This window comes from Podarcis raffonei, chromosome 9, assembly GCF_027172205.1.
Source record: "Podarcis raffonei isolate rPodRaf1 chromosome 9, rPodRaf1.pri, whole genome shotgun sequence".
NCBI lineage: Eukaryota > Metazoa > Chordata > Lepidosauria > Squamata > Lacertidae > Podarcis > Podarcis raffonei.
Window position 1 is genome coordinate 22,535,139 of NC_070610.1, and position 15,801 is coordinate 22,550,939.

The 15,801-nt window shown below is 44.9% G+C and overlaps 1 protein-coding gene across 2 annotated transcripts in view; it reads left to right on the forward strand.

The window, feature by feature from the left end:
• Positions 1-344: 344 nt before the first annotated feature.
• LIMCH1 (LIM and calponin homology domains 1) overlaps positions 345-15,801 on the forward strand; it is a 215,049-nt gene continuing 199,592 nt past the window's right edge. The window contains exon 1 of one of the 2 annotated variants that reach the window (XM_053403907.1): positions 345-795. In XM_053403907.1, the coding sequence (XP_053259882.1) occupies positions 551-795 (245 nt within the window). In that variant the 5' untranslated portion in view covers positions 345-550. The remainder of the gene's footprint in view (positions 796-15,801) is intronic. The other variant, XM_053403908.1, reaches the window with a different exon arrangement.

Sequence of the window (15,801 nt, forward strand, 5' to 3'; positions counted from 1 at the left end):
ATTTCACCAGGATTCTCTAGTGACGAATTGTGTCTGCGTTCTTTTTCTGCATGCACACACGGTCCTGGCACCGGACTGAAATAAAGATAAATATTGGGCAGGAGGGCTTGGGTGATAGACCTGTTGCAGACGGGTAGGGTATAAATAATAAAATATTATTATTAATGTTGGTTTGGTGTTGACAATTTGCGCACGGATGCTGCTGGTTCTAATGCCAAACTTTTTAATATATATAGGCCTGCCCTGTCTCTGGTCCCCGAGCAGGGATGCAGCTCGCAGAATCCTGGGCGCCTGGGATTGGCTCTCCCGCTTGGGGGCGAGGAGGAGGCAGCGTCCTGGGCATTGGCAGGGCCTTTCCCCTCTGTCTGCTGCTGCTGCTGCTGCAGCCGCCGCCGCTTTATTTTTAGCCGGCGGCTCAGCTCCGCTCAGCTGCTGTTGCAAGAGAGGAGGCTGGTGGGAGGAGACCAGGCAGATCTTCAGCCGGCAGCGAGGAGGAGGAGGAGGAGCAGCGGGAGGAGGAAGCCTGGCGCACCAGCCAAGCGCGCCCCGCATGCACGGAGCGGTGCCCTCTCCTCCCATCGCTGCTGGGGACGCACGGCGGCCGCTGGCTTTCCCCGCGCGGCCCCCGGGAGAGAGCCGAGAGCCGCCGGAGCCCAGGCTCCCTCCGTGCTGCGGCAGCGGGGGCGCAGCTCGCCTTTGCAGATGGCCAGTCCGGGCTCGGGGCTGCTGGAGGCGACGCAGCCTCCGGGGGACTCGCCGGAGCCAGCTTTGGCTGAAGCGCAGCAGTGGATCGAGGTAAACGGAGCGCCTGCAACCTCCCGTCTCCCTCCCCTTCGTGCATAGGGTCCTTTTGCAGTAGCTCTCCCCCCTCCCCACACCCACACCAAAAATTATCCCACTGCAGTGCCTTGGGCCACCGATCCGCGAGAGATTGGCAACCGGTTTGGGGAAGTGGGCGCAATTTTGCGCGCAAAGGTTCTCCATCTCTCACTCTCTCTTTCTCTCTCTATCTCTCTCTCCCTCCATCTCCGGCTCTGGCAGTTTCCCCCTGATGGTGCAGAGTTGCCATCGCCTGCTGAAAAGACAGGACGTCGGTGAGGTTCAGAAAGAACTGCTGCAGTAGCAGCAGCAGCAGGTTCAGTTCGCGGGGCGCATTTTTTAGGCGGCTGGAGGGATGCGTCTCTCTCTCTCTCTCTCTCTCTCTCTCTCTCTCTCTCCTTCCTCCCTGTCCCCGCTCTTCCTCTTCCTCTCGTCGCCCTTCCTTGCAGTCTAATCTCTTAATCGCATTTATTTCCCTCTCTGGGCAGAATGAAACGAAACGAGAGATGGTAAACAAGGGGAGCGCTCGGCAGAGAGCTCGCCTATCCTCTGGAGGAGGAGGTCTTGGGGATTTCAGAGCAAAGAGCTGCTCTCCAGGTCTGGATGATGAAAATGGGATAATCCAGACAGGTTCAAGTGCAGGAGGGTGCTGCCTTAGCGGCAGCTGAGGGCTGGGAGAACGTGGCCCACATCAAATAATCTCCGATAGTTTATACTGTTATAGTACTGTGGTCCAGATCATTGTATAAATAGTGATTTTCCCCTCCTGCTCCTTGCAGGTAGCAGAATAATGCACCTATTTCACTTTGCGCACCTGAGCGGAGAGTCGTATTTTTGACCACTGGGGTTTGTCGTTAGTACATCCAATTACGGCCCTATAATGAGTGAACTATTGTTATCATTATCACTGATATTATTAAAGGCGTGCACAAGCTTTAGGCCTTAACACGCTATTGGGGAAGGTGAATGATGCTTCTACTTTGGAACCATACAGAGTGGTTGGTTTTTTGTGTCCATACAAAGAGGCGGGAATGAGACTCTCTGAGAACATCTGTATCAACCAAAGGCGCTTCTTACAGACCAACTTTAGTGTTCCAACTGAGCCTTGGCTGCCTTCTTCCAGCAGAGAAGCAGAGTTCTGTGTAACCTGAATGCTTGCGCACACACTAACTCAAGCCATATATAGCACCTCCACACTCTGTGCCTGGGAAGACGAGAAATAGTTTGCCTATAAAAAGTGTGGAAAATATTTGAATTGTTTGGTGTAGGCAAGGAAAGTGCATTTTTAGAGTAACCTGCCACTATTTCGAGGGTCACATTGCTACTCACATGTAAGTTGAATATCAAAAGGGTGCATTGGGGAGGGGAGCTCACCTCCAACCTTAGCTCCCCACACTCTGTTGTCTAGGGTGCTTTTATTCCAGCCTACCCCACTTCTGGAATTGCCCTAGGAGAAAAGTGAAAGGGCTTGTGAGCATTTGATTTCAGTGTGGATTAGAATCTGCCTATCTTCTCATTAAATCGGGGTCGTCCGCATGACACCCCCTTCAACCACCTGCAATTTTGCTCATTTCCACCCTGCAAATGTGGATTTTCCCAACCTGGGAATAATTCAACATGCCGTTCAAAATCTGACACCTAATTGTGCCACCTGGAGCAGCATCCACAATGCTCTAGTGTTATTACAGTCGTACCTTGGCTCCCAAACGCTGCAAACCCGGAAGTGACTGTTCCGGTTTGTGAACGTTCTTTGAAACCCGAACGTCTGACGGGGCTTCTGCGGCTTCCGATTGGCTTCAGGAGCTTCCTGCAGCCAATCAGGAGTTGCACTTTGGTTTCCGAACATTTTGGAAGTCGAACAGACTTCCAGAACGGATTCCGTTCGACTTCCAAGGTACGACTGTAATTTGATTTTTATTTATTTTAGAACATATACCACATGATTGGTTGTTGTTGTTTTTAAACCAAACAAATCCTCAAAGCAGTTTACAAAAGAATAAAACAATGAATCATTTTTTTCCTCACTTACTCCCATTTCTGTGTCCCCTTGTTTCCCCTTACCTTCATTTTTTATTTGGCGGTGCTTGTGGCTATTTCTTGGTAGGCTTCTCCAGGCATGAGCACTGCCTAGATTTTTAAAATAGTGTTTAAACATTCAGATACACAAAACTAAGGAAAACCATGTAACACAGCAGCCTTTAGCTTATTTGTGTTGATCTGTAAAATGTTTTGTGATGCATTTTGTGGTTTTATATCTTGATTTTATTCTGTGAACCGCCCTGAGACCCCCGGGTATAGGACGGTGTATTATTATTATTATTATTATTATTATTAATAATAATAATAGGAATAATAGGAATAAATAATGTCTCTGGAATTGCCAGCTTTGGGGAGCTGGGAATTTGGCCTCTTTTTTTTTTTTTGCCTTCCACCTATGTTTGGACTGCGCACTATGTTGGATGCTAGGAACAATGACAAAAAAGTACCTGAAGAAATAAATAGGAGCACCATGAAAATAAATCGCTTACCATTTTCCCTTGCTATTATTTTTTTTAAAAAAAGGGTGCACATGCACATAAAGTTCTACCTTTGCACATGTCTTGTTTGTGCTCAAATGGAGGAAGAAGAAACAGCAAATTAGAAAGGAGGGTCGGAAGCACACTGTGGATTGACCCATGCCCACGACTAGGGAGGGGAAACAGCAGTTTTGCAACCAAAGTGCAAGCGTGTATGGATTTCTAAGCTCAAACTGGAATGGGAAAACAGTGGATTTTCAGTGAGATCCTGCACAAATTTGAGCTTCCTGCTTCCCTTTCCTGCATATCTCTTTTGATGCTAAAACCAATAGTTAAAAACATTATGTACATGCAACACCCTGTTCCTAGTTTAATGGGACATATATGTGATCAAATAAATGTGGCTGTTCTTCTTGCACATAATTTTGCCCTCAGTTCTTCTGATTTATTTCTTCCTGTGCATTGTAGCCATTCAAAATCCACGGTTCCTCAGTGCCCAATAAAAGAGGGATACAGTATTCTTCACCAGAAGGTATGTGGGTTTATTGTGCTGATTGATTGAAGGGACTTGTCAGCCAGGTCTTCAAGAATGCAGGGGCTTTTAATTTCTTTGTTACAGTGTGACAGCTCCTTATGTCACCAACTGATAAGAGGGGATGAGACAGACTTACAGGTGGAGCCTAGGCTCAACTTTTGCCTGGGACTTCATTAAGTTCAATGGGACTTACTCCCAAGTAAGTTTGTACAGTACAGTGTTGCAGTTCGAGTCTCACTGAAATTGGAACATGTGATCAGGCAAAATGAGCTCTAGATACAGTTTAGTTTAGATCAAATGTGGGCAACTAAAAAAAACAAAAAACAAAAACTTGGCCGAGCCAAATGAAAAATGAATGAAGAGTCATGCGAAAACTTAAAGGCTTAACTAATTTGTTATGGGAAATGTTTCATCCTGAACATACTCACTCCTTCTCCAAAAATACAGACTTATTGCCTGTATTTGCATGTAATGCTATTTTGCATGTTGAGGATGAGATACATTGAGCACTGGGCTTGTTTTATCTTTGTTCCTTTTTCTTTCTCGAGCGCAGCTTCCAGGAGATTGTAAGCTTCTGCTTTTTTCTTTTTAGATTAACCTCAGGTCACCATGTCCTCTGAACTCAGGTAAACCATGGTTAACCTTAACCATGGCTTGTTGAAACAAGCCAGCTTAAAACCGTAGCTTAGTCTGGGTTGGGATGTTACCTTGAGTTGTGAGGAATCCAAAACAGAAGCAAGAACTTCTGCACTCCTCACAGCCATGCTGGAGATGGGATTGTGTGAGTTTGGCTGGTGGAGAACCACTGGCCCAAAAGCCAAACCTGGTCTCCCAGCCTTCCCATTTGGCCAATGAGGCTGGTCTCCAAAAATGACACCCACCAGTCCCACACATGTCATCATATGAGATGTCAGGTGCGAGGCAGGCAGAGCTTGGTTTCAGAAAGCAGGACAGATCTTCCTGTGCATCGGCTGCTGTGCAGAGACCTCTGCAAAAAAGTAGGTTTGAATTGTCCATGCATCAGCCAGGCAGTCCCAGGCTTAAAAGGTTTCCCATCTGGCACTAAACCATGGTTTGGTGCTACTCACAAACCAGATGGTTATGTCACTTGGCAATGATGTCGGGGAGCTGAATTACTCAAAGCCGTATTAAATCTTGTTGTTGTTTAGTCATTTAGTTGTGTCCGACTCTTTGTGACCCCATGGACCAGAGCACGCAAGGCACTCCTGTCTTCCACTGCCTCCCGCAGTTTGGTGAAACTCATGCTGGTAACTTCGAGAACACTGTCCAACCATCTTGTCCTCTGTCGTCCCCTTCTCCTTGTGCCCTCCATCTTTCCCAACATCAGGGTCTTTTCCAGGGAGTCTTCTCTTTTCTTGAGGTGGCCAAAGTATTGGAGCCTCAGCTTCACGATCTGTCCTTCCAGTGAGCATTCAGGCCTGATTTCCTTAAGAATGGAGAGGTTTGATCTTCTTGCAGTCCATGGGACTCTCAAGAGTCTCCTCCAGCACCATAATTCAAAAGCATCAATTGTCTGGCGATCAGCCTTCTTTATGGTCCAGCTCTCACTTCCATACATCACTACTGGGAAAACCATGGCTTTAACTATACGGACCTTAAATCTTAGTGCTCATAATTGTTTAGCGCTTTATTAGACGGCTATTTACATTATTGTAAATGCTTATCTTTATTTTTTTTTAGCTCTTTTGAGGAGTGAGAATTGCAAAATATGTGAAAAATATTTGGGCTTCTTGCTATTCATTTCTTTGCTTTATTTCATGTAGCCCAGGGGGTCTACAGACCCTTCACTTTTTAAGAAAGCGGCATGGGTTTAGAGAAGATTCTAAAGTGTCAAGTGTTCCTTGAGGGTTGCATGCCTCCATCCACCCCCAAGATGAAACATAATAGTTAGCTGTAAAGTCCTAGTCTTAAAATAGCTATTAATCTAGTAACCACTGCACATGAGCTATCTTTCTATCAGAGTATTTATAGAGTCTTTTGCTACATCTCCAGCAAAAGTGGTCGAATAAACAGTGTGTGAGGTCCTGTAATAAAGTCTACATTCTCGTTTGGGTATTGACTTGCTTGTTGAGCTTTGACAAGTCGGTTTCTATAAGGGCCTCTCTAAACAATTGGTGTAATAAATCTGGTTTCTCATATCTGTTCAAGAAACCTACCTCTCCTAACTCCCCGTTTGTTTCTGATATGTTTTATTTTCATGACACTTCAAACTGCAGGATTTTGTGTCACATATGGACAGGGTACCAGCTAAATTGTGCGACATAAATTATCCAAGGATGCAATTCCTCAAGCCCTTACACCACACTACTACTACTACTGCTACTAGAGTACTTGTTAATCTAGTCCTCTAAGCAACATAAAGCACGTAGTCACAAAAAGGTCAATGAAATGAATAGTAACATATCAAATTCGATAGAATACATAGGCACACACATGCACACACACAGAAAGAGCTAAAATAGCCATCCCAGTAAAAACAGAGTGCTCAAATATTGTCAGAGTTGAGACTAAAATTATGTTCACGAGCTCTTTGCCTCGTGCCCAAAAGATGATGTTGTAGTTGCCAGGTGGGCTACTCAGGGGAGAGAGTTGCATGAGCTTTATTTTATTATTTGGTAGCCGTTCTCCTATTTTAAAAGTGCGTCTCTAGCCAGATTTTTTGTTAAATGGCTAGATGGATGGGAGCAAAGCAAGTTTCCCCTTTATGTTCCGCGTAGATGGGAAATAATAGTGTAATTGAAGGGTGACTTGGCATGGTAAGGTAAAGGTAAAGGTACCCCTGCCCGTACGGGCCAGTCTTGACAGACTCTGGGGTTGTGCGCCCATCTCACTCAAGAGGCCGGGGGCCAGCGCTGTCCGGAGACACTTCCGGGTCACGTGGCCAGCGTGACAAAGCTGCATCTGGCGAGCCAGCGTAGCACACGGAAACGCCGTTTACCTTCCCACCAGTAAGCGGTCCCTATTTATCTACTTGCACCTGGGGGTGCTTTCGAACTGCTAGGTTGGCAGGCGCTGGGACCGAGCAACGGGAGCGCATCCCGCCGCGGGGATTCGAACCGCCGACCTTTCGATCGGCAAGCCCTAGGCGCTGAGGCTTTTACCCACAGCGCCACCCGCGTCCCACCCCACCCGCGACTTGGCATGGTACAAAAGCATTTATTTGTGCTTGGGGCACTCTTTAATTGATTGCATTGAAATACCTGCTCCTTAGTTGTAAAATATTGTTGATTCACACACCCCTTCCTTTCTCCACTATTTACAGTATAGGTATTCCCACAAGTTGTTGAATCTACTTGGCTTCTGTCCTTGACTCACTCACACACACTCTCTCTCTCTCTCTCTCTCTCTCTCTCTCTCTCTCTCTCTCACACACACACACACACACACACTTCTAATTGCTCTCAAGCCTTGGTGGAAGGGAAGCAATAGCAGGCTTTTTAATTGAAAGATGGGGTAGAGATCTAAAAATAAATAAATGAATGAAAATGCACCTGCTGTTCATTGCAATTGATCGATGAGATTGGAATTCAGATATACCATTACTGAAGATCTGAGAAAATGCCAGCGTCTGTGGACTTTTGGGTGAATTTTAACCTGAGAGCAGTGGAGACATGAGCAAATTGCAAAGTTTTTTTGGCTGAAAGAGATAAAATTTGTGGTGGGGCGGGGCTTGGGAGAACAGAGTAGGGGGAGGCACTGGAGTAATCCGATGCGAATAAAATGGACTGACTGGAATGGTATTTATTTATTCTAAAGCATTTTTAGAGGTTTCCCAAGTATTGGGGTGGGGAGCTGGCAGGAACAGGATGGGGAGGAGCATGAACTGGATTATAATCTTGCTTCAGTTGCTTTAAAGTTCTTTTTTTGTTTTAAACCTTGAGATGAAATATTCACACTGGGCATTCAAGATTGTGTGGTGTAAGAATGGCAAAAGACGAAGAAGAAGGTGTGACTTCTACATCTTGTCCTGAACTTGCTGAAAGGCAGTTTGAGAATTTGGGCAATTTCCATTAGAAATTGATAATTTGGGATTTATGTATCAACTTCAGCAAAGTTATACTATTTTGAGCCACATGAGCACATCATGTGCAAGTGTTTTTAATTCATTTTCATTGTGGAAAATTAAAATAGAAAAGTCTTCTCTTTTTGTAGGTCTCTCTTACATGATTCTGTTAGTCACAGGTGTTTATTTCTCAGCGACTGCCAACCAATAATTAACACTGTCAGAATTTGAATTTGTTACAGGCTCTGACAGGTCAACAACGTTGGCTTTTCCACTGCAGAAGTGTGGCATGGAACCGTTGACACAACCGTTCATAGACCTATTTCTTGATCAGGTTTTTTAAAACCAACTTCAGTTCAGTGCAAAGATCACCAGAGCAGTTTACAGTAAGAACAACCAATTTCAAGAATTCAATTAAACAAACTATAAAACCACAAGCAATTTGGCACAATAAAAGCAGCAGGAAAAATCAGAGAAGAAGTTGCGCAGATTGCAAAAGATTGCCACACACACAAAAAATCATGAGCACAATTTCACAGGATGCCATTTCAAAGGCAGCCCTTTTGTTATTCCTGAGATCCATGGATAAAAGGTGGTATATAAATTTAATGGATGATGAAGATAATAAACCACCTCACCTCTGATGACAGCAATACCTGGAGAAGCACCTCTGTAACTGATTGCAGTGCATGGGGGTCAGATTGATGTAAAAGCAGGCATTCATTTCAGGTATGCTGGACCCGTCATGCGGGGCTTTGAAAGGAGAAATTAACTTGCATTTAAATATGAGCTATGGGCTGGAGAACTGGGGTCACAGTTCAATCTGCAGATTTCCTCCTCCAAAGGCTGTGTCAATTCATATGCCAAATGTTGGACTTTAAAAAATCTATGCTGACCTGATTTACTGGACAGATACACATTCCTTCTACTCTGTTGTATGAATTGGCCACCATCACTAATGGGATAGTTCTTTGCAATGGCCAGTTTGCACGATCCATTTGCCATATGTATTTGGTTCAGGACAAGTCTTGAGTGTTGCATTTTTTTTAATTTCCTTTTTAATTTTGCTATCTACCTTGGACTATAAAGGAACGGGGTGTGTATGTGTGTGCATACACACATACAGTGGTACCTCGGGTTACATACGCTTCAGGTTACATATGCTTCAGGTTACAGACTCTGCTAACCCAGAAATAGTACCTCGGGTTAAGAACTTTGCTTCAGGATGAGAACAGAAATTATGCTCCAGTAGCGCGGCAGCAGCAGGAGGCCCCATTAGCTAAAGTGGTGCTTCAGGTTAAGAACAGTTTCAGGTTAAGTACGGACCTCCGAAACGAATTAAGTACTTAAATGAATGAAGAAATGGTGTAGAAAGTGAAAGAAGCTCAGCAAATAGGTCATATGGATTGGCCCAGATTACTTGGCTGTCCAGCAATGCTTGCTAGCCCTTGCTGGGGATGGTATCAGTTCTCCAATAACACTGCAGAAGTCCTTACAGATGCCCCTAGCATCTAACACTAGCAAACTGGTTGGTTTGCTGCATTCTACATTGTGTTACGGAACCCCAACATGATAGTTGGTGGCCCCATAGTTAGTTCATACATGGTTCTGGCATCAGTGTGAGCAAGCATTTGGCTTACACCTGTCCCTCCCAATAAATAGAGTATTACATATATGTAATACTAGGTCCAGCTTTTTGTAGGTCCTGTTTTTGTGGCTTTCTTTTGATGGGGGATGCTTAATTTGGGCGGGACCTAGAAGAATGTGAGTGTGTGGACTGATCATATTCTGGGTTGGAGCGGAGGTGTGAGTCTAAGGCTCTCTTTAGATCCTCACAAGATCTAAAACATTGACACTGGAACCATGTATGACATCATCGGGTTGGTTATCGCTGGTTATCTTTCTAAGGAACATGCTCTCATGTACATCCTTCATTTCAACAAAATGATACAGGGTCTGTTTCTTGAATGCATGGTCTACACCAGGCATAGGCAAAATCCGGCCCTCTAGATGTTTGGGACTACAATTCCCATCATCCCAAGATAACAAGACCAGTGGTCAGGAATGATGGGAATTGTAGTCCCAAACATCTGCAGGGCCGGATTTTACCTATGCCTGGTCTACACCAACCTTCCCCAACCACTGCCTTCCAGATCTTGTGGACTCCCAACTTTTTTAAAAAAAATATTTTTTATTAAGGATTTTCTTGTTTTACAGAAGTGTAGTGCCTCGTATTTTTTTCTTCTTCCATGTAACATTTTTACAAATCCGTTTCATTTGTTGAGGCATTAGGGGGAGAAGAAAAAAGAAAAAAAGAAAGAAAGGGGGGTGGAGAGAGGGAAGATGGATGGGGGTGGGGTCGGGTGGCGGTGTTTCTATTATGTTTAATGTATGTAGAGTTTGGTGTCAGCGTTGCTTGTGTTGTTCACTTGTGTTCCTTTGGTGGTGAGAGAGGTTGGGGTTGGCCTAGGGTTTGATTGTTTGCTTGTGATTGGCTGTGGTGATCTTTGTTTTCGTGTGTGAGTGAGGTGTGTGTGTGTGTTTTGGATCAGGTTAGCCATATTGATTTGTATGCTGTTGGTGGATTATTGTCATTGTCCTGTTGGGCTGTGTATGTGATAAAGGGGAGCCATACGGGGGTGAAGGCGTCTTCTTCTGTTTGTCCCCGTGTCAGTTTCCGTTTATTAGTTAATTTTTCTAGTAGGGCTGTTTCCCATACTATTTGGTACCATTGGTCCATGCTTACTCCTGACAGGTCTCTCCAGTGTCTGGTTATGGTGTTTCTGGCTGCTGAGAGCAGGTGGGTTATGAGTTCTTTGTGGTATAAATGGGCATTGTTGTCTTGGAAGATGTTTAGTAGGGCCAATTCTGGGGTGATGTCTATTACATGCTTAGTTATTTTACATATTTCTTGTATGGCTATTGTCCAGAATAGTTGAATTTTGGGACACTCCCACCACATGTGGAGGTATGTGCCTGTGGAGGTGCACCCTCTCCAGCATTTTGGTGAGGTTCCTGGGTGTATTAGCGCTAGTTTCCTTGGTGTTAGGTACCACCTGTAGGTGAGTTTCAGTGTGAGTTCTTTTCGTTGATATGGATTTAAAGGGGGGTTTAGACCACATTCTGGTCCATTGAGTGGGGTTAATCTCATAGCCTATGTCATTCTCCCATTGTTTTTTGATTGCGTCTAGGGGATTTGCGGGGTTTTGGAGTAGTATTTTGTATATTGCGGATACCGTCCCTTTACCGTTTCCCTTTGTTGTTAGGAGGAGGTTTTCGAAGGTTGTCAGGGGCCTAGTTGCTGCTGATTTTACTGTTGGGTTGTTTAAGAGGGCATGTAGTTGGTGTTGTGTTAACCAGGTCATTTGGGTGTCTTCTAGTTTGTCTTGTATTTCTTGTGTTGACAAGGGTTTGTTATTTTTATAAAAGTCTATTAGGCGATATAAGCCTTTGGTTCGCCAGGTTTTTATCTGGAGGTTTTGTGCTGCATGGTGGAATAATGGGTGGTACGCCAGGGGGATTTGTGGGGATGGGGTTGGGGATAGTTTGCCTATTTGTGTTTTCCATGCTTTGAGCATGGTCTGTGGGTACCTGTTAAGTGTTGTGGGAATTTTCTTTAGTTTGTTTGGGAGGAGTGGGTATGTTGTGGTGCAGGTGTTTTCAATTGTGTCCCTCTCTAGGTGTACCCATTGTTTTGTCTCATCTTCTAGTATATATGGGATTATATGGCGTATTTGGTTGGCATTGTAATATGCTTCTATGTTGGGGATTCCCCATCCTCCTTCTGAGGTGGGGAGGTGCAGGTATTTGGGGCTTATTCTTGGTTTTTTATGTGATAAGATGAAAGAGTGTAGTTTTCTCTGCCAACTGCGAAGTTGGGTTGAGGGGATCCAGGTTGGGAGGGTTTGGAATAGGGAGGTTAGTTTTGGGAGTGTGATCATTTTGATCATGGCTATTTTGTCTGAGAGAGTGAAATTCATGTTATTCCATCTCTTTAGGTCTTTGTTAATTTGTCGCCACAGGGGCTTGTAGTTGTGGAGGTACAATTTATTGAGGTTTCTGGTTATTTGTACCCCTAGGTATCTGAACCTGGTGTGGCAAAGTTTTATTTTGGTGACCTTCGTGAGTTCTTTTTGGGTGTGAGGAGGGGTGTTGAAGCACATAGCTTCTGACTTTGTAAAATTTACCTGTAGGCCCGACACCATTGCAAATGTGTTGAGTTCTCTGATTAGGGAGGTTGCTGTGCTTATGGGGTTTGGTGTTGTGACCATTAGGTCATCTGCAAAGAGCCCTAATTTATAGGTTCTGCCTTTTATTTCCACTCCCTTGATGTCTGTGGCTGCTCGGATGCGGATTGCTAGGGGTTCCAGTGCCAGGATAAATAAGAAGAGAGACAGTGGGAATGTTAGGGGTCAATGACGTCCAGGGGTCCGGCACACTTCTCTTGCGCAGCTCTGGTCTTCCCCCCTGGGACCTTTGACTCAGCAGAGCGTAAAACACAGCGGAAGCAGAAGCAGAAGCAGAAACGTTCTTCGTGTGAAGGCAATAACTCAGGCTGAAACGCAGCAGTCTCCTTATCTTAACGTCTTTATTCCTTAGCAAAACACAACATCTATAAATCTCCTGGCGACAGAGCGGACATGTCGCTTGCTCTCTCAACGGAGCTAACACGCACACTGTGTGTGTCTTTCTCTCTCTCTCTCAGAGATACTGACCACTCCCACTTCCGTGTTCTAAACACACCTCTCGGAATGTGAGGCGTCATCACTCAGAACTTCTTAACCCTGTAAGTTCTGACTCTCTCAACAGGGAATCCTTGTTTTGTGCCTCTTTGGATAGCTATAGTATTAGAATCCATATTGTGAGTTCTGCATTTTGCTGAGGCTTGGGAGTATATTTGTTTGAGGATTTGTAGGAAGTTGGGGCCAAATTTCATGTTAGTTAGTACTGCTAATATGTATTTCCACTCCAGGCAATCAAAGGCTTTGAGGATGTCTAGGGACATAATTGTCAATGGGAGTTTGGTTGCCTTGCTGTGTTCGATCAGGTTCAGTAGTTTCCTGATGGGGTCTGTTATATTGCAGCCAGGGACAAAGCCAGTCTGGTCTGGGGCTATTAACTTGTGTAGGAAGATTTTTAGGCGGTTGGCCAAGATTGATGTGAATATCTTGTAGTCTTGGTTTATTAATGAGATTGGGCGGTATGATTCTACTTTGAGGCTATCTTTTAGTGGTTTTGGGATGGAGACTATTTTGGAGTGGGTCCAGGTTTTGGGGATGGGGCCCCCTTTTATGATGTCGTTGAATAGGTGGGTCATGTAGGGCATCAAGGGTTCTTTGAATTTCCTATAGAATTCTGCTGTGAAGCCATCTGGGCCTGGGGCTTTGTGTGGTTTCAGGTTTTTGAGGACCGCATCTATTTCCTCTGGGGTGATAGGGCTGTCCATGAATTCCTGTTCCTCATCAGTTAGGGTAGGCATGGTCAGTCCTGCTAGAAATGTTCTGATTTCCTTCTCTGGTGGGTTATGGGAGGTGTATAGGTTGGAGTAGAATTCTGCAAATTCTGAGGTTATTTCTTCGGGGGAGAATGTTATATTGCCGTCTTTTTTGGTGATGCAGTGTATTCTTGTTTTGAGTGCTTTTTTCCTACATCTATTTGCTAGTAATCTGGAGTTTTTCCCTCCATATTCGTAGAAACGTTGTTTAGAGTATAGAATGTTGATCATTGTTTTGTTAATTTCTAGGGAGTCTAGTTCTCTCCTTTTTTGTTCTATAAGTTTGAGGAGTTTTTTAGATCCTGTTTGTTTGTAGCATGATGAGAGGGCTGTGATGTCTTGTTCTATTTTGCTAATTTTTGAGGAGGTTTGTTTTTTAAGGAATGTTTTCTCTTTTATGCAAGCTCCTCTGGTGACCGCTTTCATTGCGTCCCATAGGAGGGGGGTTGTTATATTGTTTACATCGTTTTCCTTGAAGTAGTTTTGGAGGGTTTTTGTGAGACTCTCTCTAATTTGTTTGTTTGTAGTTAGGATGGGACTGAAGGACCATGATGGGGTGGTTTGTGTTCCTTCTCCTATTTTAACAATGACTTCTACTGGGGCGTGATCTGTGATTTTAATGTTACCTATGTTTGTTGATTCTACTGAGGGGATCAGACCCTGTGTGAGTAGAATGCTGTCCAGTCTGGACACTGTATCATGGCGTCCCGATTGGAATGTATGGCTGATGTCTCCCGGGTTTTGCTCACCCCAAATGTCGTAGAGACCCCTGTTTTTTAGCATTTTTAGTAACTTGTAAGAGTTCCTAGTTGTTGGGGGTTTCCTTCGGAGGAAGGTTGCCCATGGGGTTGTGGGGTGGATATCTTTCAGGGATAAACCTTTCATATTTAGATTGAGGTCCCCTCCTAGGATTGCTTCCCCTTCAGAGAAGGAGAGGAATTTGTTTAGTGTCTTCTGGAAGAATTCTAATTGTTTCGTGTTTGGGGCATATATGGAGCCGATTGTCAGTTTGATTTTGCCATCTAGTGTCCCTTTAGCGAAAATGAATCTGCCTTTTTTGTCCTTGAGGACTGTTGTGGCAGTGAAGTTCAGGTCTCTACTGAGTATTATGGCTACACCACGAGCTTTCCCTGAGCCTTGTGCGACCCACTGTTGACTGAAGTGGGGGTTGCTCAGGAGTTTGCTGCCTTTGGGTGGGTTGTGTATTTCTTGTAGGAAGGTAATGTGTGGTTTCATGGTGTTTATGTATGAGGTGATGCGTTTTCTTTTGATGGGGTTTCCCAGCCCCCTCACATTTAATGTAATTGCTTTTAGGTTAGCCATCTTGCTTATCTATTATGTGGGGCGATTCCCTGCCAACCCGTTCGGGTTGTCTTGTGTCTCTCTCTTCTTGTTGTTTAAAGAACCAGTGGGGTTGCGCTGACCTAGGGTGTGGTGGGTGGGGGGCTAGTGGGATTAGAGTGAGATTTGGGTTAAAGAGTAGGGGGTAAGTTGTAGGGAGTTTCCTATATGTAGTCATATAGGTGTTTGTTTGGGGTATTTTGGGCCATCTGGCATTTAGCCAGTTGGTCCTAGGTCTCAGCTGGTGTGGAAGGCCATGTTCAAGGACAGGCCATCCCCCCTGTTGTCTGCGATAGGGGGTGATCAGCGAGACAGTGTGAAGTGACTTTGTACCGTCGCTGTCAGGTATAAGGTTCGTAAGCAATGTTGCCAATGTTATGAGCAACATTGTTGGTGTGTTGGGGTGGGGATGTGGGTGCTGGTACGCTCTGGTGCCACCATAGTGCTGGTTGGGTATCAGATTTTAGCCTGATTGTGGGTTGTGTTATTAAGGTTGGAGTTGTTTTTCCTTAGTATGGAGTATGGGGATGTTGAAGGTGTGGATGATGGGGAATGTGGTTGAGGTCGTCTGGACTGGTGTTGGGGTGGGTATTTCTGTGGGGGTGCGGGGCTGGGGGGGATGTTGATGGTGTTAACTAAATCTATGTTTTGGGGGGGGGGAGAAACGGGGAAAGGGGGGGAATCACCAGTCCTTCAGTTTGTGGTTTCTTCCTGGTTGCTTCATTCAGCTGGGGTTGTTGTTGTTGTAGGGTTGTCCATCTGAGATGAATTGGTTTGGTTAATCTTGGTCTGGTTTCTTGTGTCGTATGGCCGGCGGGACGGTTCTGAGCATGATGCTTGCCTGTATTGGTTTGCGTTGTTGTGCCGCTTCTGTTGTTTCTTTTTCTTCTGTACCGTCGTCCAGTTGTTTGCTGTTGTTTCCTCGTGGTTGGGGCTGTCACTTGGTGGGTTTGTCAGTTGCCATTCCAGTGGGAGGTCGAGTTCAAGGGTCTTTAGTAGTTGCAGGGCCTCAGGTATGTTGGTAGCCATGTGTTGTGTTGTATTGGTTGTTACAATGAGGCGGAAGGGGAAG